Source organism: Rhinolophus hipposideros (genome assembly GCF_964194185.1).
Source record: "Rhinolophus hipposideros genome assembly, chromosome: 3".
In the NCBI taxonomy this organism is placed as follows: domain Eukaryota; kingdom Metazoa; phylum Chordata; class Mammalia; order Chiroptera; family Rhinolophidae; genus Rhinolophus; species Rhinolophus hipposideros.
In genome coordinates, this window is record NC_138049.1 from 32,931,888 (window position 1) to 32,957,449 (window position 25,562).

At 34.5% G+C, this 25,562-nt stretch overlaps 1 protein-coding gene across 1 annotated transcript in view; it reads right to left on the minus strand.

Annotated features, from left to right (window-relative positions):
* Positions 1–473: 473 nt before the first annotated feature.
* The window catches only part of RSPO3 (R-spondin 3), a 77,983-nt gene continuing 52,894 nt past the window's right edge, over positions 474–25,562 (minus strand). The window contains exon 5 of the mRNA XM_081044404.1: positions 474–2,104. Coding sequence (XP_080900530.1) covers positions 1,917–2,104 — 188 coding nt within the window. The 3' untranslated portion in view covers positions 474–1,916. The remainder of the gene's footprint in view (positions 2,105–25,562) is intronic.

The following is a 25,562-nucleotide window of genomic DNA, read 5'->3' on the forward strand; positions in this document are numbered from 1 at the left end:
TCTACTTAACATAGTTTTGTCGAAAAAAAAATGGTCCTTGGTAACATAAGTTGTATTTGAAGATAAAATTATTTATATACATTGGGAATAGATCTAGTTAGTTGAAATATTTTTTTCATGTGAACAAGAAAACATCAGAGTAAGAAACAGAAATACATCATTCAGAAAGTTTGTATTTTGGAAGAGCAAAAGAGAAGTGGAAAATGAATTAATCCAATCAGTCCACATGAACAGTACAGTTAGTAGAGAAAGAGTGACGAGATAGGCAGCCAGAAGGCTAATTCATTGCAAATTCTTCAGAAAGCAGTGATCTTTAGAGGGCTAGGAAGCATGGTGGACAGAGCAGCCATGCATCCTTCCATTATAACAGGAAGGTCAAGGTGGGTCATGAGATTCTGTGCTGCACGATCAGAGGTTCCTCCTCCTGCCCTGGGCTGACTGTATACTCTGTGAAACACTAGTAAGGCCTCCAGCTAGGTGACTTCAATCCCCAAAAGAAGTCCACAGACAGGGGAAATATGCAGAAAAAAAGGACAAATGTTCAAGATTCAGGAGGAACCAACACACAAGAAAAGATGCTAATTTCTAAGCAATGAAATGGGAGCAGTGAAATAATTTAAAGAGGTCTTTACATTTATAACTACAATTTTGTTGATTAAAATAAGAAAAAAAGTTGAATAAATACCTCGTAATACCCTATAAGCAAATCTCTATCAGCTCATGTCCAAAGTCGGATTCAAAAATAAAATACTAAGAAATGTAACATGTTCTGAATCACATAGGCTACATAGGAATTACATAGGAATCTTCTTTTCTAATTCATGTGTCTCTAAGAGTAACAATTTTCCAACAAAACAGACAATAAAACAAAACAAAACTTTAAAAACTATCAACAAATATATTTATTGTGGTGGCTTTCCCCCCTACTAGATACACCTTGTTAGAAAGTATTATCCCTTTTAGTTCCAAGTGGACCATTAAGCAGGTAATAAAATTGTTTTTCTCTCATTGAGTGACACAGAAAACACATGACTTTGCAAACATGTTATATCCTCCTTGCTCTAGGTTTTGTTTTCTATGAAATCAGAATTTTCTTCTAATAAGTATGATTTTGTTTTGGGGAGTAAGTTACAGGTACATGTTTACAGACTTATATAACCCAAGGGATAGCAGAGGCTGAACCACACAGTGCTGAAATAGATGGGAAACCTGATCCAGGGAATCACAACCCTTCACAGTTTTGTTAAGCACAAAAGGTACCTCCAATTCTATGGTTTTTTCCACATTTGGCCTTTCTCCAATCCCATACAGTATATTGAACTCTATGTGAACTCTCAGGTTTCTTACAGAAGGACAGAATGAGGGCAATAGAACCGATCTTAAAACAGTTGTTTCTGTGGTGATAATTCTTATGATTCCAAATGCCAGGCCCTAGTATCTGAGCTCTCTCTAGATCTGGACAAAACGACACTGTCCTTTGAAAGATGTTTCTCTCCCCTGATCTCTTATTTGTTTTGAAGGGATACCGTATCTTTCAATTTGCAGAACTATCTTTTGCTTCTCAAAACAATAGCTTGAAAAAATATTTTTTTATAGGGAATAGATGTTGCTTCTCCAGATGTCATCATTATGTTGTTACATCTTATAGCCTATTGATAAGTATGTACAAAATTTCTTGTCTCTTAAAAATGCACAGAAGCATGTAAGATTACCATTCAAAACATCCCTTCTTTGAACTCTGGGCTCCGTGTTGTTAACTACGCTTGTATGAAGATATAGCGACTATTTGGAATGTTGTTTAGACTGAACAGTAACTGACGCGTTGTCCATTTGTGGTCCTAATGGCTAGAGCACCTGTCCTGGGCATTTGGTTGAGATAGCAGCATCACGAGTCTACAACAATCTCATGGGACCCTCTAGTGTACAGTGCTGACGGATACCGATTTCTGTTGTTTATCTTGGACCTTTCGCTTCTTCTGCTGCTGTTTGTTTTCTCGTTGTTCTGGGGTTTCTCTGCTGGGTTCAAGACCTTTGTTATCAGGTATTGCGTCCTTACTTTCTTCTTTATTAAGTTTTTTTCTTTTCCTCTCCCTTCCTTTTTTCCCTGAAATGAAAGGATATACCTTTTAAAAAACGCATTCAATTATGTTCTACTGGGTTATTCTGAGTTTTTAAAAATGAATTAAATTTCTCTTAGGTTGCATACCATACTCATAGAAACAAATATTTAAATCACTTACTCAGCTACTCTTTACTAAGTCCGTACTATATTTCAAGCAATATAAATATGAAACTCATAGAAAATGTAATGAAGCAGTTAATATATAATAGTCCCGAACTCTAAAAGGTTCTATTGTTAAAAGGTTGGTAATTATTTTACATGATAGTTATTTATGGATATTTAAATGTAAAGTTTTGAATAGATTTCTTGCTACGTAAGAAATTTGTTAATGTGTATATGTAATCTGGCTCTTATTAAGGCTCTATTTTGTATTCACATTTTTCCAAGTAGCAGTTATTTATCTGCAATCTGCCAATATATCTGCAGGCCATATACTAGAGGAGAACTGATTTGACACCAAAAATGCATACAGTGGTTCATGAGGAATACCAGGATAACTGTATGAACTTTAACAGAAATATTTTTATGTTGAAATTGATTTTTATTGCAAATACACTACATGCAGGGGTGGAGATGACTATCAATAATCTGGTAGTATAAGCTATGAGGGAAGGGACATTGTGTCTCTATCAATCAAACAAGTAGATAGTTATTGCACGTAACCTGGATTCCATGGAGGTCTCTGACTTTGAAGCATAGATTTCAATTCAGATTTGCACGATGAGGCATTTTACAAAGTGGTATCAACACGACTTTAAAGCTTTGATGTGGGAAGGCATATTGTAAGGTAGAGCGGAGCCAGGTGAACAAATGCAATTCATCCCCTTGGCATTGGGGAGTCACTGAGAATTTTAGAGGAAGAGAGTAATTTGATCAAAGTGCATGAGCCTGGCATCAGATGGGATGGATTGTTTTTATTTATTTCTAAATAACAAATTAACTGCATGTTTTATTGTCTTGCAAACATTATATATATATAATCAGCAGTGTAAAATAATTTCTAAGAGCATGGTTTTAGTCACATCTATTAATGCATATATTCCAATGAGAAATTACTGATTTAAATGAATATCAGTAAATGAAAACTAGGAACCAACAATTTATTGATGTGGAACAAATTCTGATAATTTGTATCCCCATCTACTAAACCATGTAAAATTTGATATTAGTCTCTGTCTACAAAAAGCCACTTTGGATCAAGGTATTTTGGAGAATTTATTTGCATGAAAGAACCAAAATATTTTCAAATCCTGAAATAGGCTGCAAATATTGAATTCAGTGGTTTGGCTTTCCTTTTCTTGAGCTCTGGTTACGGAATCCCAGAGAGCAGTATTATTAATAATGCATATGTGTACTCAGCCAATACAGTCTCCTCGGATTAATGATTTTATGCCGCAACTAGCTTTGTCTGAGACTGTATTTATAAAGGCTTCCAGTTATTTGATGAAAACCTGCCTTGTTGGGCTCAATGTAACACACCTCCAAATTCTGGACTCTAAAAGGACAGTTAATGAAAATCAGAATTCAGCCCACTGTAAAGCAAATATCAAATTGTTGTGGATATGTAGAGGTGAAAAAAATTATTAAAGTAGATTATTATGACTACTGCTGAACTAGTTATGCACTGATTCACCAATTCTATTTTTCTTTCCATTTAAAAGAATATCACTGAATTGATAAGATTCCTACAGAAGAAATCCATGTTTTGTTTTGTTTTCCCCTATACTGGCTTTAACTACAATACATTTGAAGTGTTGACTTACACTTGGTAACTGATTTTCATAAAGCTACACAAACTGAAAGAGACAAATGTTGGTTTTCATGGTATGTGCTTGGTTTTCAGAAAGACATGGCTACAGAGGTTAGATTACATAATATTTCCAAAGTGAGGAACACTTTGGAGGTATTCAACTCTAAAATAATTGTCAGTAAAATCATTCCAAAGTTTCATAAAAAACTACTGACCCCAAACAAAATGTTATTTTTATGGAAATTATCCAAAAGTTCAATGTTTGACATTGTTCTCTTGATGATGGTCCAATATCTTACAGCTGTGATCCCAACCATAATGCTTTGGACACATAAGAAATATATTGTTTCTTTCTTGGTCACAAATTGATTTATATGGTTTTTAGCCACATGTGACAACATACTCAACTTACAGCATATTCTGCTTATTAGCAAACTGATATGATTATTTCTTAAGACAAGCAGAAACATTTTTGGAAGTAGCTTGAAACTCAGTATTATTGTTTTATTATCCAAGGAATAGCTATTTAGTCTGGGCGGTGAGTGAAAGGGAGGCGCTAGTCAAGTAACAGGAAACTAGCACATTGTACGTTGTTGTTGCCCAACGGAGGGCTATTGCACAATAGAAAAATGGGATTATTTTTTTACAAGCCATGTGTTAGTGGTTGGAAATGCTAACTACCCGTTTGCATAAATAATATATTTTCCTCTCGTCCAAGAAATAAAATAGAAATGCAGAAGAGTGGCTGTAGTCCATTAAAAATCACATGCAATTTGGGATATTTTATAAGGTTTTCATTAAAAGGGACTTCTTTTTCTATTCTGGTGATTTTTCATTGATGTGGTCAACAATTATTGTTATAATTTTTTTGGTAATTTTGCAAACTAAGCATTCCAATGATCACAATCGTACATATATGTTTTTGTATTGTCATTCCCTGATTATGCTTGTGTGTACGTGCACACATGCCCCAGAATTGGGCTGTAGAGCATTCATATGATTAAAAGAATGTTCATCTCCCCTTAATGTTCCAGCTATGAGGGTGGTGTTTGGATTGAAACCATCAAAGAGAAATTGCCATTAGCAATGAAAAACAATCTGAGCCCTTGTAGGAAAGCACGATGGTGCAATGTTTAAGAACACTGTCTTTAGAGTCAGAAAAGCATGGTGTTCAAATTCTAGATCTGCTACTGACTGGTTGTGTGACTTTTAGCAAATTGTTACTATCTCTCAGGGTTAATTCTCTGATATTTAAAATGTGGATAATCATGAGTACATGTTCAACTTTGTAAGGATTACACAAGATGCTTGTAGAGCACTTAGCATAGTGCCTGGCACATGTTAATCATGAGAGAAATGAAAGTTAACATTATTAACTCATTACACAAACATGAATTAAGCCTCTACTCCATGCCAAACATTGTGCTAAAACCTAGGGATACAAATGAGATATGGAGACAGACACAATAATTGCAGTCACAAGCTAATGTTGAAATAGAGGTATGCACACGATCTTACTGGGGACACAGAAAAGAAAGCATTGAACTCTGCCAATGGAAATTGAAAAAGACTCCCCAGATGGGGTGATGTTTGAGCTGAGCCTTAAAGAATGAGTGCGAGTTTGCCAGGCTGATGAGGGAAGCTGGGCATGTGGGTCAGGGAACAATATGTCAACGGCATGAAGGCATGCAAGGACATGGTAAATCTGGGGAACTGAAAGTAGACCTCCTTGGTTTGATCAGAATCTATATATAGGATATTTTACCCAGAGAATCTGGAATGATATACAGGACTTAATTGCCATGTTGGGAGCTTGTCCTGAGGACTAGCGGTACCGAAAACTGGAGAGGGCAAGTATCAGAATCTGAGAGCTGGGCAGAGTTTGGAGGTTCTATGACTAGTTTAGAAAAAGTCAATAGGATACTTTGACATGTAACCTTATTTCTTATTTCAGAAATACTCCTATAAGTAATAAGAATCCATAAAAGGAGTGTAGGCAATGCCTGGTATTGATTCTTGAGCCTTATCTTTTAAGAGGAGCTAAAATCTCTACGCAGAACATACAACCACATATTATTTAAGATTTTGTTGCAAGTTAGTATCACATAATTGAATAAGTGATTGATAATGTTGAGATTCTGAAATTATTTTCTATTAGTGTAAGAATAAAGTCATTTACATAAGCATCTCGTAGGGCTTTCAGCAGACCAGGTTTCCAAGCATTAATGACTTTGAAAATGCAGATTCCTAGGCCCCATCCCTGGAGATTATGATTCAGTAGTTCTTATGATGGGCCCAGGAAACTGTAGTTAATAACAAGTTCACCCCCAGTTTATCCTGATGTGCAGTCACATTTAAGAACCGCAACTGTAGATCAACAGAAGGTCCAATTTCCTTAAACATATATTCTCAAAATTCATTTCACATCATATAGCTTCTCATTTAATTTCTTATATATTTTCCTGATGTATATCAAATATGATTTATTTATTTATTTATTTATTTATTTATTTTACTTACTGTCGCTACTAATTTTTAAGGCAACTTTTCTGATTAGGTATATTTGAAATAGACACCTAGATACAAAATGAAAATTTGTTGCTCACTGTCTTTTTAAAACCTGTTCAAATAGAACTGTTAACTAAAAAAATAAACATGTAAAGAGAACCAAGAAAGAGGGAAAGGATCCTGAATTATTTTTCCTGTTACGTATCACATATTTAAGTTCCAAGTGAAAATAAAAACTATATAAAATGCTCAATTACACTTTTAAATGTAATGGTGTTATGAATAGAAATATTTCCCTATAATCACAAATAGAATTTATTTATTGAGAATTACTCAAATTACGAACATCAGCACACAATTTTCTGGATGTCTAAAAACATCTATTCACAGGTCTTTATAAAAGCGGCTGCTTGGTAAATTTCTAGCAAGACCACTAAGGGGAGCCATTGAGCTTTAAGTAGCTCCACTTCCAAGAGTAAGATATTTTTTTCTCAAAAAGCTAAAACTGTATTCCACACTCTAGACTGAGGACTAAATATCACTGAATCTACAACGCAAAACAATTAAATAAATATCCCATTAAAAATTAAAGTTTTTTGCCAGGTCTTTTCTCCATTGGGTGTAGAATGAAATTCCATTGGAAACCATGGCTTTATACCTTCAGAAAGCACAAATGATGTGATAATGCAGTTAATCTGATGAGCTTTTCATCTAGAGTTGGACTTGATTTTTATGTATAGAGGATGAAAATTGCAACTTTTGTCCCTTTTAGTTTAGATATTACTGGAGAAAATGTGCAAAGAAGGGGAAATCGCTTCAGCAAAATTTCAGCAACTATGATCTATTGTGTAGATACATATTTAAAAGCCTTTGAATGTGGGCTATATAAAAACAGGACAGCCTGACCCAGTGGTGAAGCATAGTGGAAAAGTCAGCAATGTCTAGTTCCTTCTCAGCTATATTATTACCAAGTGGAATTGACTTGCATTCAAACCTTTTGTCTTTTGTTTGCTTGTTTCTTTTAATAAAATAGAAATACTTATTTCCCTGCTATTATTTTAACCTAGAAATTTATAACAACCTGGTAAAAATGGAAGAATAGATACCTTTAAAAGTAAAAATAGACACTAAATTTCTCCAAATTGAAATGTGAAGCTATCTGAATTATCTACTCTGTAGTTTAATACATAAATTAATTCAATTGCATTTTATTTATCTTCCAAGATGGTTCTGATTAATTATTCACAGAAAAATAATTTGACATGTCATTACATACTCTACGAGATGCTGTTAGCTTGGGAAATTACCTTGAATCCATTTTTGCACAGATAGCTCTGATCGTTAAAATATATAAAGATCTAACTCAGACTTAGTGTTTCTCTGCCCCTGTCACCCTGTCACAGAAACCTTCCTTACTCTCCTAATCTTTTCCTAGGCTATGTTACGTATATTTCTCTTCTCTTTGCCCCATAAACTCCCAATTAGTAATCTGTTGCCATAATCAAGGTGACGATAACTTGGGTGATCTGTTTTTAAAAATAGGACGAGTAATGATAGGTAAAATGTAACGAAGACTTGTAAGTACCAGGCATACTTCTAAGTAAGAACACTGTATCTACAATCTCTACTATAACCCCACTTAACGGATGAGGAAAATGAGGACTCTTAACCACTGTATTCTTCTGCTTACACATTATGTCTCGATAGAGCACAGTGTGACATGGCATCCTTTTTTTATTTCACACTTCAGCTACTGAGTTTAAAAAAAAAAAAAAAAGAAAGAAAGGCAAGGAAAGTGTCCAGGTATAGACTAACTTATTAAACAATGAATTTTACAAAAATTAAGGCTTACAACGTATTTACTTAGCCTCTTGAAATTTGAATTTTCTGAGCAGCAACTTGAGCATCAGAACCTGACAGCATTTTTGTCAGCACCATTCAGTTACCACATTCTCTAGTCTCCTCTTTCTTATTGCCATAAGTATATTTATTTTTCAGTATTTCTACCCCACCTTCAATCATATAGAGGCAGGATGTAGTATATATGTAATTTGAAAATTATTTGTATAGGATACAATTTATCTCTAATTTAAAAACTTTATTTTACCTTTAAACTACCACCATTGCATTTTTAAATCCTAATAAAATTACCAGAGACTTTTATATTTTGTTACACTTAATACCAAAAAAGAGAAAGAAAAACTGCATGCATTTTAATTTTAAAATCCCACCGAGGTTGGAATGCAGTCTTATCATTTCATTTTATAACAAATATCATAAACACCAAGAATCACACTTTTTAGAATCTAGTGTTTCCGTAATCTCATTTAGCATAATGAACTGTTCTTGCCAAATCAAATACTTTTCTTATGAATTGATTGTGTCAATAGGACTTTACAGATGTTTTTCCTCTGTTGCTTAAATAATTTCCTTACTCACTGAAGGCTTAGTATCTAAGATTTTGAATTTGGGCTCTATGTCTTGACAGAAGTTTCCACAGCCCTATCACCCAAGGTAACTCCATTTCATTTCGCTGCTTCTGTTGCTCAAAACTCTAGCCTGGGCTCCTGGCATTCAAAAGGGATATTAACTAGAGTCCAAAAGAAACTGTTCAAGACGCTGAATTTTGCATACTAGACTTTCTTCCTGTTGTAAATCACCAGTGTTAAAAGAATAGTTGAAAGTGGAAAGAGGAAAATGTACCCAAAGATTTTTTACTATTTGCAATATTTACAATTTACTCATTATAAAAGTAAAGGGAATCCTATATTTTATAATATTAAAAAATAGGTTTACAATTTATATTACGTAACAATTTTAAGTTTAGTAGTTAGTTACTTCAGTTAAAAAAAAAAGTAGCTGTCAACCCAGCTACACTGTGCTATAAAAAAAAAAAGTTTAGTAGTTCTTTATGTGGGCTTATTTCTGTTGATTTTACTACTTTGGGTTAAAAGTTCATTTGAAATTACTTATTTTAGAGTTTCTTTTTTTCAGTGCAAAATCTCTTAACTTGACTTTGAAATTCTATCTACTTCATTAGGCTATATTACAAAACTCTCAGAAACTAAATCACACACATTAATTTACGTGTTGAAAATTTCTGGATCTAAACATGTTTGCGTAATGTGTTTTGCATTCTATCTTGGGTCTTAGACAATTGTATCTGCTGGATTAGCATGTGAACATTCTGAATTTTACTTGCTGTCAAAGGGTGTGTTGATAAATTTCACCTATTAAATCCAGTTAAATTTTGTTCATTACTTTTGCCATGAAATTCTTGACTAGTTTGTAAAATGAATGTTATTACTCCCATAAGAAAAAAAAATGACTCTGTGTATATATTGATTGTTTTATATACTGTTTATGAACTTGTAGTAGGGAGATTTATGTGATATTGCTAATCTTCAGAAATTTAGATAGTAGTGTGGCTGGCTCCACTATTTCAAAAAACCATTGAAGCCTGCCTAGTAGCATTGTCAAGTGTCCTTTCTGACATTTTCAGTACAGACCAGTCTTTTCCAAGTACTAATGACTATATAAAAAGTGAATTGATGTGTTTATTTTTGGGGGGCATTCTGAATCTACTTTGTCTCCTCCTCTCTGTTCACCCCCGACCCACGCTGGCTGCTGCTGTCGACCACCATCTTATATCTCAAGGTAGAGAATATGTGTGAGTCTATGAAATGTTTATGTCAAACATTTCTTTCATATCCTCCTGTAAAAAATCAATTTCAGTAATTTAAATATTAAGAAAAACCAGTGAAATAGCCTGTTTGGAAATTCCTATCGCTTCTCGGCCTTTTGGCTAAGATCAAGTGGAAATTCCTATCATATACATATCGCCAAACTTAAAGTATGTAGTTAGTATCATGAATAGGTTTTCCTATAAAATTATTTTAAAGAAGAATACACAATTGTTATCCAGACCATCTATTGAGCGAAATTTGTAAGACGTCTGGAAAAATTATGTATTTAGGATTTCACTATAATTATTTTTAAAAACTTTTCACATTTTGTGTGATAAATTAGTTTGCCTAATTTCATGTCAATTTAAAATTTAAATGTAACAACTTTATTTAATATATCACTAATCAACAAATCAATTGACAGCACTGCCTAAAGTATAGGTTGCTTTGAAAATCTGAGTCTTAAAAATATTTGTTTCCTGGTGAACTTTATTTTCTTGCTCTAAACCTGAGTTGACAATCATGCTTCCCCAGCCCAATAACACATATTAAAGTAACATGACAAGGAATGCTTAAATTTGTTGACTTACTGTGGGGACAGAGCCCCAGAGAGCAGTTTCCAGGCTCTTGGCTTCACATAGAAAGGTGCTGGCTCAGGTAGTAAATGGCCATCAACTGTGATTGGATGGCCATCAGCTGTGGCAAGTTGGCCATCAGCTGTAACCAGTGAGCCATTGGCCACTAATATAACTGCTGTGGCTATGCTAGCAGAAAATGGGGGTTAGCAAGAAGATGGTGGCTGAGCCTGCAAGCAGAGCAGTGAGGGTTGCAAACAGTGTGGCTCCTGCTTCCTATGTCTCCAACCCAACCGCCAGCTGGGAATATAGTGGTATGACTCCCCTATCTATGGCTCCATTGGTGTTCCTTTTTGGCCTCACCATATCCTGCGTTCTTATGTGGGGAGCGGGAGCAGAGACCCTGCAGGCCGCCCCATATGACGCTTACCCAATTCATTTACCTCAGAAAAACCAGAAACTTCACTTGTATCAATATTTGGTTCTGAAAGTTAATAATATTATTTAATTTTTTTTCCATCCTTACATTCTCCTGTCACAAGGGAGCACAGTGATAGTGAGTTTTCATACAGAGTTTAGAATAACACTGTTATTTGAATTTTTGCCATTTTTCTTGAGTTAGATGCATAGACTCACAGTTCAGTCTTTCATACTTGATATACACGTCCTGGAATCTGTTTATGGTAAATATCCACCAAATGCCTCTCTCTCTCTCTCTCTCTCTCTCTCTCTCTCTCTCTCTCTCTCTCTCTCTCTCTCTCTCTCTCTCTCTCAGAATCACTAAGCCAAGAGCACTGCTGTCTTCATCTTTGATGAAATATAGCTTTCCAATTAACAGGAAAGTCCTTCATTTCAAAAGGCTGAACAGAATGCTACTTGAAAATTCATTCCAGCTGGTTAAATTGAAGAACTGAAAGAATTCCAAAGAAAGAATATTCTCTTGGCATTTATCATTTGATTTTCATTTGGATAAATTTCCATTTGCTCCAAGAACTTGTCTCAGAATTTTGTTCTTCTGAGACAGAAAAAGAAGTGTTGATAGCCATGTTTGACTGTGCTATACTTCCTCCCTTACCCAAATTGTCTACTCCATTGTCTTGACAGGAGGGGGTGACCTCATAGTTGCTGACACATTTGCAGTGATGGATTATACAAGAAATGTTGATATTATGCTATTCTCTTTCATCATTTTATGCATTAGTTGCCTCTGCTAATTCTCATTCTACCATAGCCCACTCTTTTCTTTGAAGCTCTTTACTGTTCTATGGGAGGGAAAAAAAGTAACTCTAATCTGGAATTACATCGCTGGGGAAAAAACAAATACCAAGTTTCTTACTTAGTGTGTGCTATGCCATGCTATTTTTAGAACAGATGTCACACACTTTTATGGCTATAATTTAATATTTCCAGCTATTTATTGATTACCTATGTAAAGCTAATTTTTAATGCACCTTTAGTATATTCTCAAATGTTTTCATTTTGCTTCAGTATTTTTTTCTTTCTTTCATATATATATATATATGTTTCATATATGTATATATATATACATATATATATATATATATATATATATATATATATATGTTTGTTTGTTATAGACTCTATCTCAAACTATTGATTTCTTAACTAGTTTTGAAAACATAGAAAAACCTCACCCAGCCTGTACTACATTAAAATTTGTAATAAATAAATTTCATTCACAATGTAAATAAAATTATAAGGAGCTATTTTACCTATGGCAGATAATGCAAACTTCAAAATACTTTGTCTCCTACTCTATTTGTTGGTGCAAATATCTGTTCTTAATCAGCAATACTTTCCACATGCATTTCCATTACCAGCAAGATAACTCCTTGTAATTACTTCATCAATAGCGCTTACATACCACTTCAGTGGAATACAAATAATTAATTTCTTTAAAATTTTTGGCAGTTCAATAATCTAGAAATATCAACCCTATAATTAAACAAGATTAGTAAGATTCTACAGGTCTCATTTTACAGCTTTTCACTGTGCTCCCTTTATCACTGTATTAATGTGTGTTAGAGTGGGGGAGGAGAGTTGAGTGAGTAGACACATGTGCAACAAATATGTGTGTATGTTTGTATATGTATATATAAATATATATGCACATATTTATTTATAGGTCCCTCCCCACAACAGCTGGAAAAGTTCTATTTTTCTGGTGGATTTAAAAATATCAATTCAAAGACAGAGAGTCTGTTTTCCAATTTAATTTTCAATAAACCTGAAATGAGATTCATTCCTATTATTCCTTCAGGCACTTGCTTGGACCCTTAAAATTAAGTGACTTTGCTAGGTTATTACTTTTAACTTTTTCTTATCAAATATATTTTCCATATGTTAACACATGCAACCTCTCCACTTTTGTTCTTTGCAGACTTTCAAAATGTTGTAGGGGAAATAGAATATGGTCCTCTAATAAGCATCTGGTTAATGCAGAAGAAATCAAAGAATTACTTTCATTTTCTGGGTACTCAACCACTTGGGTACTCACGTGGACTTTTTCAACAATGACATTATCATTAGAAGCCCAACTTCCCTCCTCTTTCTTTGCTAACTTAATGTTGATTTCTTCCCATTGTTTTTTAGTTGAGTCCCCGAGTATATCAAAATATGGTATCTACTAAATTTTGATCTATATTCTAGGCCCTTTTGTAATTTGTCATGTAATAGTAAAGTATGTCTCTGTGTAGTAATAACTGCAAATACGATAAACTTATCTTTATAGAAACTGAACCCTAATTTTGATTTCCTATAAAAATATTTAAAAAGAAAATATAATTCACAGCACAGGGTATTTTTTGGTGGCATAGGGTGGATAATATTGGGGCTTTTAGTAGTGGGCTACTGATTCATTTGCTTAATTTTGTGCATATGAGGCCCACATACCTGGTACACTGATAAGTATTGCTATCATTGTTCCAGATAAGGTAGCTTTGCCTTTCTCTTTGGCAAGAGCCTGTACACAGTAGCTACTCAATAAATATTTGTTGAAAACATTAAATGAAAAGATGATTAATGCTCTCTTTCCTTGATTTCATGCCTGTCATCCTATTTGAGGGAGAGTTAAGGAATGACAGGCATTGGAAGAGATGCTTTGGGTGTTCTCACATATGCAACCATGCTGTGATTACCCAGTATTTCAAACAACTTGTCTTAATGACTCCCAGTTATTATTATGGAGTCCTCAGATAATTAGCTACTTCTGTTCCAATATCAGCCTCAAGTGACTACAGCCCGTTCCAGAGAGCTTCATCACGGTCATGCTCTAGAAGATCATCTTTGGGATCAAACCAATGATGAGTAAATAGAGCATCCCTAAGACTGCTTCAAGAAAACAGATTAGAAAATCCAGGTTGTAACAGAGAGGTTACAGAGCATCCTACTCTTTTCTTCTATTTTGAAAAGAAATTGAAATTCTAAATCAGTTTTAGGGATTTGAGGCCTTTAAAGTTTCACTGAGGTTGGGAATGTGGACCAGAGTCCATCTCGCAGCCCAAAGCTGGCCTAACATGTTTCTGAAACTGAAGAATAAGAGGTGGTCAGGGAGAGGGACAGAAAGGGGAAATGGAAAAGGAGGGAAAGGGACTTTGGATGATTGTGAAAAGTTGAATGATGGCAAAATAACCTCTTCCTTAAATTATCTTCAATAGCAGGAGTAAATTATGCTTTATCTAGTAGAGTTGGGAATGCAGTCTTCTTTTAAAATAATGAAATATGACCCTGGTTCATCTTGGCCCAATCTTGGGGCTTTTGAAGTGGCAAAACACAGTCTCAGAAGCCTGCCTGATTTCCCCATGAGTTTTGGATGACTGTGGCTTTTGTTGTAATCCCTTGAATTTTGCTTTTAGTGGAATTCCACCAAAATGAAAGGCCACTGGGTAGTATGATGTAATTTCCAATTTAAGTGGGTATAGCAAGACAGAGATGGCATGTCTAATGCAATTAGTAGAGAGAGAAAGTACTAGAAAAGATTTTAGCAAAGGAGCTGAAAATTAAAGAAATCATGACAATCCCTGAAGGAATGAGCTCTGTCTTACTCAGTCTCCACAAAATGAACATTTAACTGCTCAGTGGAGTATTTAAGAATCAAATAATATGACCTTGTAAATAAAAAAGTCAAACAAAATGGGGAAAAAAAGTTTTCAAGGAATAAATAGTTTTCGATAACCCATGTTTTGATATTTATTTTCTGAGCAAAGTGAACAATCTTCTTGTGTACTTGAAGACCATGATAAGGTAGAAAGGGCAATATGTGGTTAATGATTGTATATAAGTTCTTCCCTTATCTCCAGGGGATTTTTAGGAAGAGAGGTCATGGTTAGGAGATAATTAAAAGTACTGGGGAGTGAAAATACTTAAGGAAGTCAGAACTATTTAAAAATGGCAGCTTTGTCTCTTTGCTGTGCTGGGGGTTGGGGGAATAGGAAGCAGAATCCTTTCTTCATAATACCTGGCCACCCCTAAGGAAGTGCATTTTGGGCCTTGTAAAATCTGTTGGTACTTTTTAGCTGCAGAAGTCTTGAGGAGCTAAGTACCAACTGTCCCCAGAGTATGAACAGGTCTAGGTGTGGATATATGAATCTGCCCTAACAAAAAACGAAACCAGTAATTTCTAAAAACTAGCAAATATTTCAGAGATCATTGAATAATCTAATAGGTAATTTTCACTGCCACTTGCAACATATGGTAGGCTGTTGTATTCTTTATGTATATTAATATATGTAATATTTTTGATTCATACACGGACTATTGCATTCACATATTCTATTGTAGTTGTTGTTAAATGTTTTGAAAAATCGCTCCTTGTTTATATACATCCTTCAGGATACAGAAAGCAGCCATTTTAAAGGCTGCTTTCTATATAAAGTCTTCCCCTCTCATTCTCCAGCAGCTGAGGAGAGAGGCAGTAAAGTACAGTTTTCATGACCTTACATTCTTAAGTTAGAAAGATACGAGTATGATTCTCTGACAAATCATTTAGTCATTGTCTCTCTTTGGGTCAGTTACTTAAACTCTCAAGACCTCATTTTTAAAAATCTGTGCTTAAAAAAAACACCTGTGTGACATTAAATTAAATGTCAAAAACTGAAAAGGGTATCAGAAAAGATCCATTTTAGATTTGATTATATTATTTATCAACAATGTGACCTTAACTGAAGCCCTTTCTGTGCTTCAGTTGCCACATTTATAAACGAGTGGATGATTCCCGTTTTTCTCACTATTTGGGGCAGGTGTGAGGAATAAGTGATATATAAGTACTTAGAAAATGTACAGATATGAAATTGTAACCCCTAACATGATGATGATGAGGGTCCCTATGAAAATATAAAATAGTTGAGTGAATCATGTCACTTTTGAAAGTAAACCTGACTTAATCTGACTAGGGTAAAACCTGGTCAGGTTTTAATTCCTTTAAGACTTTTGGTGCAAGTCTTTAATCCACTCAAGTCCATTTGCTTTAGTAAAATTTTGAAAATTTTACCTCTTACATATTTAAGTGTGTTATTCCTTCTTCGATCTCATTCAGTTCAAGTCTCAATCATCTCTAGAATGTATTCTTGCAAAAACCGGGTCATAGTTTTTGTTTGTTTGTTTGTTTGTTTCCAGTGGTTTTGCACCTTGCTGTCAGGTTACTTTCTTATAATGTAGGGGACTGGTCCATTGTTCCTTTTGGTCTCTTGTTTTTAAGTCTCTCCAGTGCCAGTACTTCCAGAGTTTGGGCTATACAGCTTAGAAGGCCCTTCAGAATCTGACTCCAGACTGTTTTATAAAACATCATTTGTTTCCCTAGCTTGCTTTTGTTTCTGCCACACTACATGTCTCACTATCATTTGATCACACCGTGCTCTTTCTTGCTTCTGTATTTTAGATACTGTTCCTCAGTGAAAAGGTTCTTAAGCTGGAAAGATTCCTATTTGGCCTACTAGAGCCCATAACAATTTACTTCCTGTTTTTCATACCCATGCATCCACATTGCTTCTAACCAACTCTCCCATGCAATGATGAACTCTCAAATGAATTTCATATATATTTGTATATCTCTCTTGTCATTTTCACTTCTAGCATCTAGCATGGTTCCTGGCAGATAGTAGTTATTTAATGCACAAACTTGAATAAAAGGATGAAAAGACAGAATGTTGAACGACAGAACCATGTAAAGCAAGATGAGTGGTGATACCACAAGGCTTAAACAACAGAACATTTTAATAACAATTTTACACATTAAAAACAAATTTCCTAGTTGGACATCAATTTATTTTATTGGATTTACTTATCCTTTGTCACAACTATATTGCTTTTTTAGTTTCTTTATGCTGTTTTTAGTAAAGGAATCTTTGCTTTAGGTGATGATGTGATCTAGTAAATGAAATGGTTTGATATGAGGCATGGTGGCATTACATCACCCCAGCTGGGAGCAGGGAAGATACAAGGCTTACTCACAGTATCATCACATCCAGCTTCCAATTTCTAGGCTTTAGTTTGTCCTCTGATTAATATCCACAACACACGCATGCATGCATTAGGGATGATAGATTTAGTCATATTTTTCTACAGTTTGTTTATAAGAAAAAAAATTAACTTTCCTTTTTAAATCAGTAAAAGATAGTCAGGGAACACAGAGAGAGTAATGAAAGAACTGGGCAGACTTAACTGAATCTGTCAACAATTTCTCATAGAGGAAATCAGCACTGTGAGTGTCCACTTCATAAAAATGAGCAATGCCAGTTAATGGCTGTCCTTGGCTTGGTGACCATTTACCTAGGGTCCATTATAAGAGAGTATTATGTAAATTGGGGGCTCTTCAAATTTCTAAGAAGCATGACCTGTTTTTCTGGAACAGCCCCTGTGGTAGGCAGAATAATAGCCTTCCCAAAATGACAATGGCAATTCTGGAATCTGTGAATATGTTACTTTACATGGCAAAGGGAATGAAGATTGCAGATGGAATTAAAGTTGCTAATTGGCTGACTTTGAGATAGAGAGATTATCTGAGATTATCCAAGCAGGCCCAGTCTAATTACAGGAGTCCATAAAAGTGGAAGAGAAGGCAGAAGAGAGGGTCAGAGAAATGTTATGTGAAAAGGACTCAACCTGCTATTTGTGGCTTTGAAGACAGAGGAAGGGGCCATGAGCCAAAGAATGTTGGCAGATTCTACAAGCTGGAAAAGACGAGGAACTGGATTCTCCCTTAGAGCCTCTGGAAAGAAACAAAGCCCTGCAGACACCTTGATTTTAGCATGATTAGGCCAGTGTTGGACTTCTGACCTATAGAACTACGAAGAAGATAAATTTGTTTTGTTTAAAACACTATATTTTTGGTAATTTATGGCCACAATAGAAAACTAATACAAGCTCAAACTCTGTAATGGTTTTCTTATATTTTAGTTCATAAACATATGACAAAAACAGTTTTAAAGACCACTATTCAAATGCTCTAGGTAACCTGAATGGATACTGGTTATGAACAGCACCTAAATGGACTGTCATAACCTAAGCACTTCAATTTCCTTTCTGAAAACTTTAGTTCAGGAAATTTGGAGAAATTGAATTTATTCATGACCAGATGCAAAATAATAGATCAAAGGCAGCCAAGAGTCAGAAAGAACTACATCCTATTTTTTTTTTTAAGTTCACACCTCTATTATTTAGTCAATTCAGAACCAAAATTTTGCTTTTCCTAAAAATGATCTGATTTTCAGCCAAATTTTGAAACAATGTGGATCCTCCCCATCTTATTTTTAGCTACATGGAGGATACACTTTCAGTGTCAATTTGTGAACAAGAATTCCTATTAAGCAGAAATTCATCTGGACTATGTCATCTGTAAGATCACAGCTTTGAGAGAAATGAAAGAATGCGAAAATAGGGAGATTCTTTAAGAATGAAATTATGCGTTCCTCCATGTGCCCACTCCAACGTGGTCACAGAACTTTGGGGAATTTATTCCCATGTTTTCTCTACTCTGTGTTCATTGCTTCAGTTCTTCCTATCAGACCCTCCTGAGGTCAGAAAATGTGGCCCTTTTTCAGAGGCTTTTTTTCAGCTGGTGAAGGCTTCTGAGCTAACCAGAAAGCAAAATGGGATGCTGCATTATGTCAGAACTGCATGTTTAGTCTGCCTTCCTAGAAATAATCAAGAAAAGTTATACATGAAAAGACACAGATGCTCCTTTCTCAGAAATAGTTTCATACTTTTGAATTATAATATGACAAAATTCTAGTTGAAACCAAGAATAATATGTATTTTGTATATCTACATATTTTATTGATTCCATTTATAAAAATTCACAAAATGTAAAGATCCTTTGGAAAATACCTAAGAATACATATGTATATAAACATATATAATTATATATAATAGTATTATTAAATTATATTATATATAATATGTAATACGAGGCAACAAATGTTCATGTTGATGCTGACTCTTAGCTCAGCATGTTTCTTTATAAATTTATACAAAATTGATACTCTATTATTTATTCTGACTTATAACTGAGCATATTTGTACCTTAGAGAATATATTTATTTATTTCTCAGGCTTCCAATCACTTTAGGAAAATCTTTGAAGAGGTACCTAAAACTAAGTTGCACCAAATTTAATCATTTTACGTATCTTTTATTTTTAGGATTTTGTGAAAAAAAATAGGGCTCAAATTAAAGCTGTTTTAATAAATATATTCCAATATAACTTTTAAATTAAGAAGCTTATGTATATATCTGAGTGAATGTCAAGGCGTTGTCTGTGATATTTATAGTTCTGGTCCAGCCCAAATTATACAAAATAGCTCTGCTTGTCAACTACAATATAATTTGTTTAAAAATCTATACAGTGAAATGTAATTAGTTAACATTTTGATGTTTGAATTCAAGATAACTATACAGACTCTCACAGAATGCACAGCCCTAGAATAGCAGCCAACTAAATACCTACTAACATTCAATGAATACCATTTTCATTTCACACTTCATTTCTATTTCAGAAATGAGTCAAACAAAGAGTATATCCCATAGATTATGAGACAAATACTAGTGTAATTAAATTTATTTCACCATTCTATTTTGCGGGGAGGGGAGGGGGAACAACAACAACAACAAAACCCCAATAACCAAAACAAAATTTTAACACCACTATTTGGCCCTCTCTCCCTTCCCTGGACAGCACTTACAATTGACTTTTGAGGAAAAACAAACACAATTTAAAAATTTTGGCTACTTGTGAGTCTTTTCTCCCTTTGTCTTTCATCTATTTTATTAAACTTACAAAAAGAAGGAACGTTTCCATTTTTTCAAACTTTTCAGTTCTGATTTCACCACTTTAGTTTTTCACCCAGCTCTGGTTATTCGTTTCTGTAGCTTGTGACGTGCCATGTTCACATCTTATCACTAATTCTAATAGAACAGAGTTAAGTTCTTATGACCAGCACTTATGACTGGCATGGAATGTTTGATGCCAACCTCAGATCGATTTCAGATTACATTTGCATTCATGCCCTCTTTGTGACAGGGTGCTATCTACTATCTCGGTGGCAAAGACAGAGCTCCTGCCTGCTGCATCACCATCACGGTTCAAGGGGGCAGAACCTCATCGTTGACAGCTGCCAGATGATTGTGCCTCTTCTCTACAGCTGAGATACAGAGTTGTCATTGGTGAGCATTTGATACAATGTGGTAGCTTGAAAGTCCGGGAATTCATACTTGTGACATTTAAGCAGATTTTAGGCTCACTGGCTTATTCCCAAGAATTGGGTAACATGTTATAGTTTTTAATGATTTGTTAAGTTATTTGTTATTCTTTTAAATTCCCAAAGAATGAGAAAAATATCCAGTGGGAACATTGACGTGAGCAATAGACTGAGCAGTCACTTTCACAAGCCATCAGCCATGGCACACCACATTAAAAACCTTAAAGGCAGCCTAATTTTGCATGAGAATTCTCCCTGGTTAGAGATAGGCATTACCATTAAGCAAGGACCAAGTTCAAAAGAAGTTTTGGCTTAAAATTTAAGGTTTGAGATTCCTACAGTGGAGGAAAGGGGGAAACAGGTAATGTTTTTTGGAAATAAAAAAAATCACTATCACAAGGAATCAAAGGGATTATCAAGAATATACTAATTTAGCCACGAGGAATTCATTTTTTTTTTCAACAGATGTCACCTGAGCTAAATAAAGATGGGCTTTGACTTTTATTTAAAATTTGATAAATATACACACCCTGGAGTAGAATATTTATTCTTTAAAGTGTGTCTTGAGTGTTTTCATTGTCTAAACTCTGGATTATGACAAATTCATATAGAATTACTTTCTGGTGACTTCTAACATAAAGTGCCTTTTCCCCTTAGACATTAAGACAGATTGTGCTCTTTTAAAAGCTTATTCTTTTCATCTGCTTGACCATCTCAATAATTGTCATAAACAATATCTAACTAAACAAATGTGTTTTTAGGACCCAAAGAAGCTGATAGTGAAGAATAAGTATTTTAGGTCTATTCACAAAAAACAAAGAGAAAGAGAGAGAGAGAGACAGAGAGACAGAGAGAGACAGAGACAGAGAGAGAGAGAGAGAGAGAGAGAGAGAGAGAGAGAGAGAGGGAGGGAGACAGAGAGAGAGAGAGAGACAGAGAGAGAGAGAAAGACAGAGAGAGAGAGAGAGAGAGAGAGAGAGAGAGAGAGAGAGAGAGAGAGAGAGAAAGAGAGAAAGAGAGAAAGAGAGAAAGAAAGAGAGAACAAGTTCCTTGACACTTGACACTGGAGCGCCAACAACTTTTGTTACAGGCTTGTACTTCAGCTTCCTTTTCTGCTTAGTCATTGCTTTAACTCCCACTCTGAGATTAATTGCATGACCCTTGGAGATGAATGATCTTCCACTTAATCTTAGCCAATACAATCTGGACAACCTCAGGGTTGGTGAGGCTCCTCTTGGGTGGTTTTCATTTGTTTTAAGAACATTAAAGCATCTCATAAATCTATATTTATTATATTGGTGAGTAATCTATTATAATTAAATATGAAATGCGGAAGACAATGTTAAGGTAACATTGGGGTCACAAACCTCTTTTTATGGTGGTTGCATGGCTGCAAAATTACTCTGGAATTTGCTTTTGTCTTTATGTCTGCATCTGCTTAACATTACAAAGCATCCAACAGCATATCATTTTCAGATGGCCACCTTATAAGTGTTTTAAAACAATAGTGATTTTTTGATGGTAAATATCTAATGCTTATAATAAAACAATTTAAGATCAATCTTAGAATGTGGCTGACAATACTTTTGTTCAATATGGTATGTTCTCACTCACCAGTATTAGAATATTTGGTGAACCAGTCTTAAAGGATCCATTCTTTAATAATACTCGCATTTAATACTACTAGATCTGTTCTTACTAGTTTTTAGACTGAGACTAGCAAAGAGATGCAGAAAGCAGGCTGAGTAATAATAATAATAATAACAATAAAAATCAGGTATAAATCCATGAATTTGGAATCTGTAATTCAGAAGGCACTATGGTAAGTGTTAAAATTGACGTTGCAATATCATTGGGGAGAAAAAGAATTGTTAGATAAATTAATATTGAAACAAACCGTTGTTTTTTAGAGGTATTTAAATTATGAAAAAGTATAAAGTTTTCCAGCACTTTGTCATTTATGGAAAAAAAAATCAATATTACCGGGAAATATTATTTGATAACTGAAGTAGTCACCTAAGCAATATCCACTTGACAGCAATAGATTATCCATATGCATTTGAAGAAAGTAACACAATCATCTGTCTTTCAAATGCATTCTGTAATTCACATTAGCAAAGCTCTGATTTCTTTAGATTTTTCTGTGTTTTCAATATTCAGCAAGATACTTTCCCCTACTTCCACCCCAACAAAAACTAAATACTGTTCTTTGGGATTTTCTCTTCATAGAACTCTATTTTCTAAGTTAGACAAATAAACAAAAGAAACACCAAATGATAAGAGACACTGAGGGTAAAATATAGGGATAAAACTACAAATCAATAAATATTTCTGTACTGAGAAAATGTATATGTTAGCAGACAAATTAATTATAGAATGCAAAGAAAACAATGAGGTGAGCATGGAAGGTTTTCAGTAAGCTGCAGATATTATTCCTTTTCATATTAAAATGTGCCATAAAATCTATTAATTAGAAAGTTTTAAAATTGAATCAATTTTCATGCATTTGCGTCTAAAATAAGGGATACAAATGAAAGACATTTAAGAGGTTCTCACTCAAATGACTCCATGGCTAGTTTAAAGAGTTAAGACAAAGCTGCCCAAGGGCAGAAAGTTCTCCACACATATAAACAATATTTCTCCCAGACACCCTGCAAAACTGGCTTAGGAAAATTTTACTGAGTACTTCAAATGGAAATCTATTGGATAGCTGAGAATGAATGCAAATAGTTCATAAAATAGGTTTTGTTTTAAAAAAATGTGTTGGTGACTATGTTTTCAGTTCTCTGACTCCATATGTATTATTTTTAATTACTGTGTAACATATACATACTTAATCTTTGATGAAAATGTAGTAAGTCTAGTTCCATTCTAATGGACCTAGACAATATGGTGGCAGTGCGTAAGGTCAATTTAAGAAGCTATGGTTCTAATCTTCCCATAGAACAACAGCAGCAAAATAAAACCCAGCACAGCAATTTCATGATGTATCTATTACTCTGATTTTTTAACATCCCATGTTTCTTTTTCTATCTTCACACCTCTTGGTCTTTTCCTGATGGCAGCATATCCACTATTCCAAAATGAGGCTAAATGAAGTGTTTGTAAAAACACACAGGCAATGCCAAAATGACAACCACTAATTTGTTGTTTCCATTAGAACATCCTTGAATTTGAAAACCAAAAAAAATAATTATGTTTCAAGTGCTTTAGAAGGCTAGCAGGCTAATAGACCACGAGCAGGTTTAACCACATCTTAATTCTAAAAATCTGTATATAATTTAAAGGAAACATGTCCATGTGTTTCTGAGTAACTTGCCATTAAGCTTATATTGTGAGCTCAATTTCATGTCTAAAAAAATATTTAAAAGCCTCTTTACATAAACACACATGCCATTAGAATAGGCTGGTCTTTGACAGCCCCAAACTAAAGGCTGTAAATAGGTATCTAGTAATTCTACTGCAGAAAACAAATGCAGCCATCTTTTTGCAAACAAGTAGCTTATTGCCCTCTATTTGCCAACTTGGATGAGCATGCTGTACATTTATAATGTTAACATAAAACTCTTATTCTGTTAACAGTTTCCCTTGTTTCTAAAGTTAAGCTGCTATATTCTAGGAGGAATCTTGCACCATTGCCTTAGCTTCAATCTCCCGTGCCTTCAGCAGATGTCTACAGCAATTGAGAGCAGCATGTGATTTTTCCATATAGTCGTGAGTTCCCAAAGAACAAACCAAAAGTCATGCTGCATCTGCTTTATTCACACATGCACATTGTGTTCTCTCTTGGAACTCTATCCACTTACAGCTTGCTTCAGGCTTGGAAGCCCCTGGGGATGGAAATTTGCTCCATGTCTGGCATATCCACTGATTCACATGACACTTAGGAGACCATATATACAATACTTCATAAACTGAGTGGAAATTTTGAACCTTTGAAATACATTTTTTAGTGAATTTCATTTTATGTCTTCAATGTTATTTTATAGTAGTTGGGTGTGGTATTAGTTTTCATGACCTTTTAAAAAACCAAACAAGGATATTTATTAGGATCCATATTTAAACATAACCCTGTGAAAATTACATAAAGCACTTAGAGCCTGAAGGTCACTGACTATTGACTGACAGTGTTTTTGTTTAGACAGAATGATGCCGCTAATGTAACCATTTACTACGTTTGAATATGATGTTGGCAATTTGTGAAAACCATTTGGCTTTCAAACATCCCTGTGATTTGAGGCGAAAGGGGAATCATTGGCCAATTTGTTCGTAAGTTCAAGTTTGTTCTTTGAACAACAGAATGGTTGTAAAACAGAAAAAAAGACTTAACTGATTTGGTGGTAGAAATATAACATTCTCAATTTTATCAGCAACAACAATGACAATAATAAGAAACAATGGCTAATGCCAACCACATGTGCGGTGGGTATAATTAGAAAAGGTCAGAAAAGAGAAATAAACGGACATCTTAAACATGAGGCAGAAGTCGTGAAACAGACAGCATTGGAGAGGATGGATTAATAGACAAGAGATGCAGGTTCTAGCCCTGATTCACTTATTTACTAGCTAACACTCCTAAGGTAGTTATGTATTTTTTTCAGCCTCAGTTATTTGAAATCTCACTGGATATGGAGTTAGGTATCTAGGAGGAATTTTGAGTTCGGTGTCTGCCACTTACTTGTGTGATTTTAAGTCAATTACTCACACTTGATGCTTCAATTTCCTCATGTTTAAAATGGAGTTGATAACAAAAATGCAGAGATGCCCAGAATGTTTAAAGGGCCACATGAGATAAATATGCAAATTTTCAAGCTTTAGATAAGTCATATTATTAAATCACAGCCCAATTGGAAAGAATCTATGTCTATGGACATGGTTATCGGATTTTAGCAAGGACATACAATTCAAACAATTATTTTCCTGTCTCTTGGCTTTTTGTAAGATGATTTGAAGTCGACTGTAATGCTCTTGGGAAACTACTTTTACTTCTTCAATAACTAGAAATCTCATCTCTATTTTAATTATTTTGTTAGATTCCCAGAATAATATAAGTAGGTGATTAAACTACCGTGTCCTAAATTCAGAAGTGAATAAATTCAGAGGTGAATAAATTCCCTTCCAGTTGTTATATTATTTAGTGGAAATCCATAGAATAGTAGAATTTAAACCAACTCAGATTTGAATATTATTTTGAAAAATTTCTGATTAT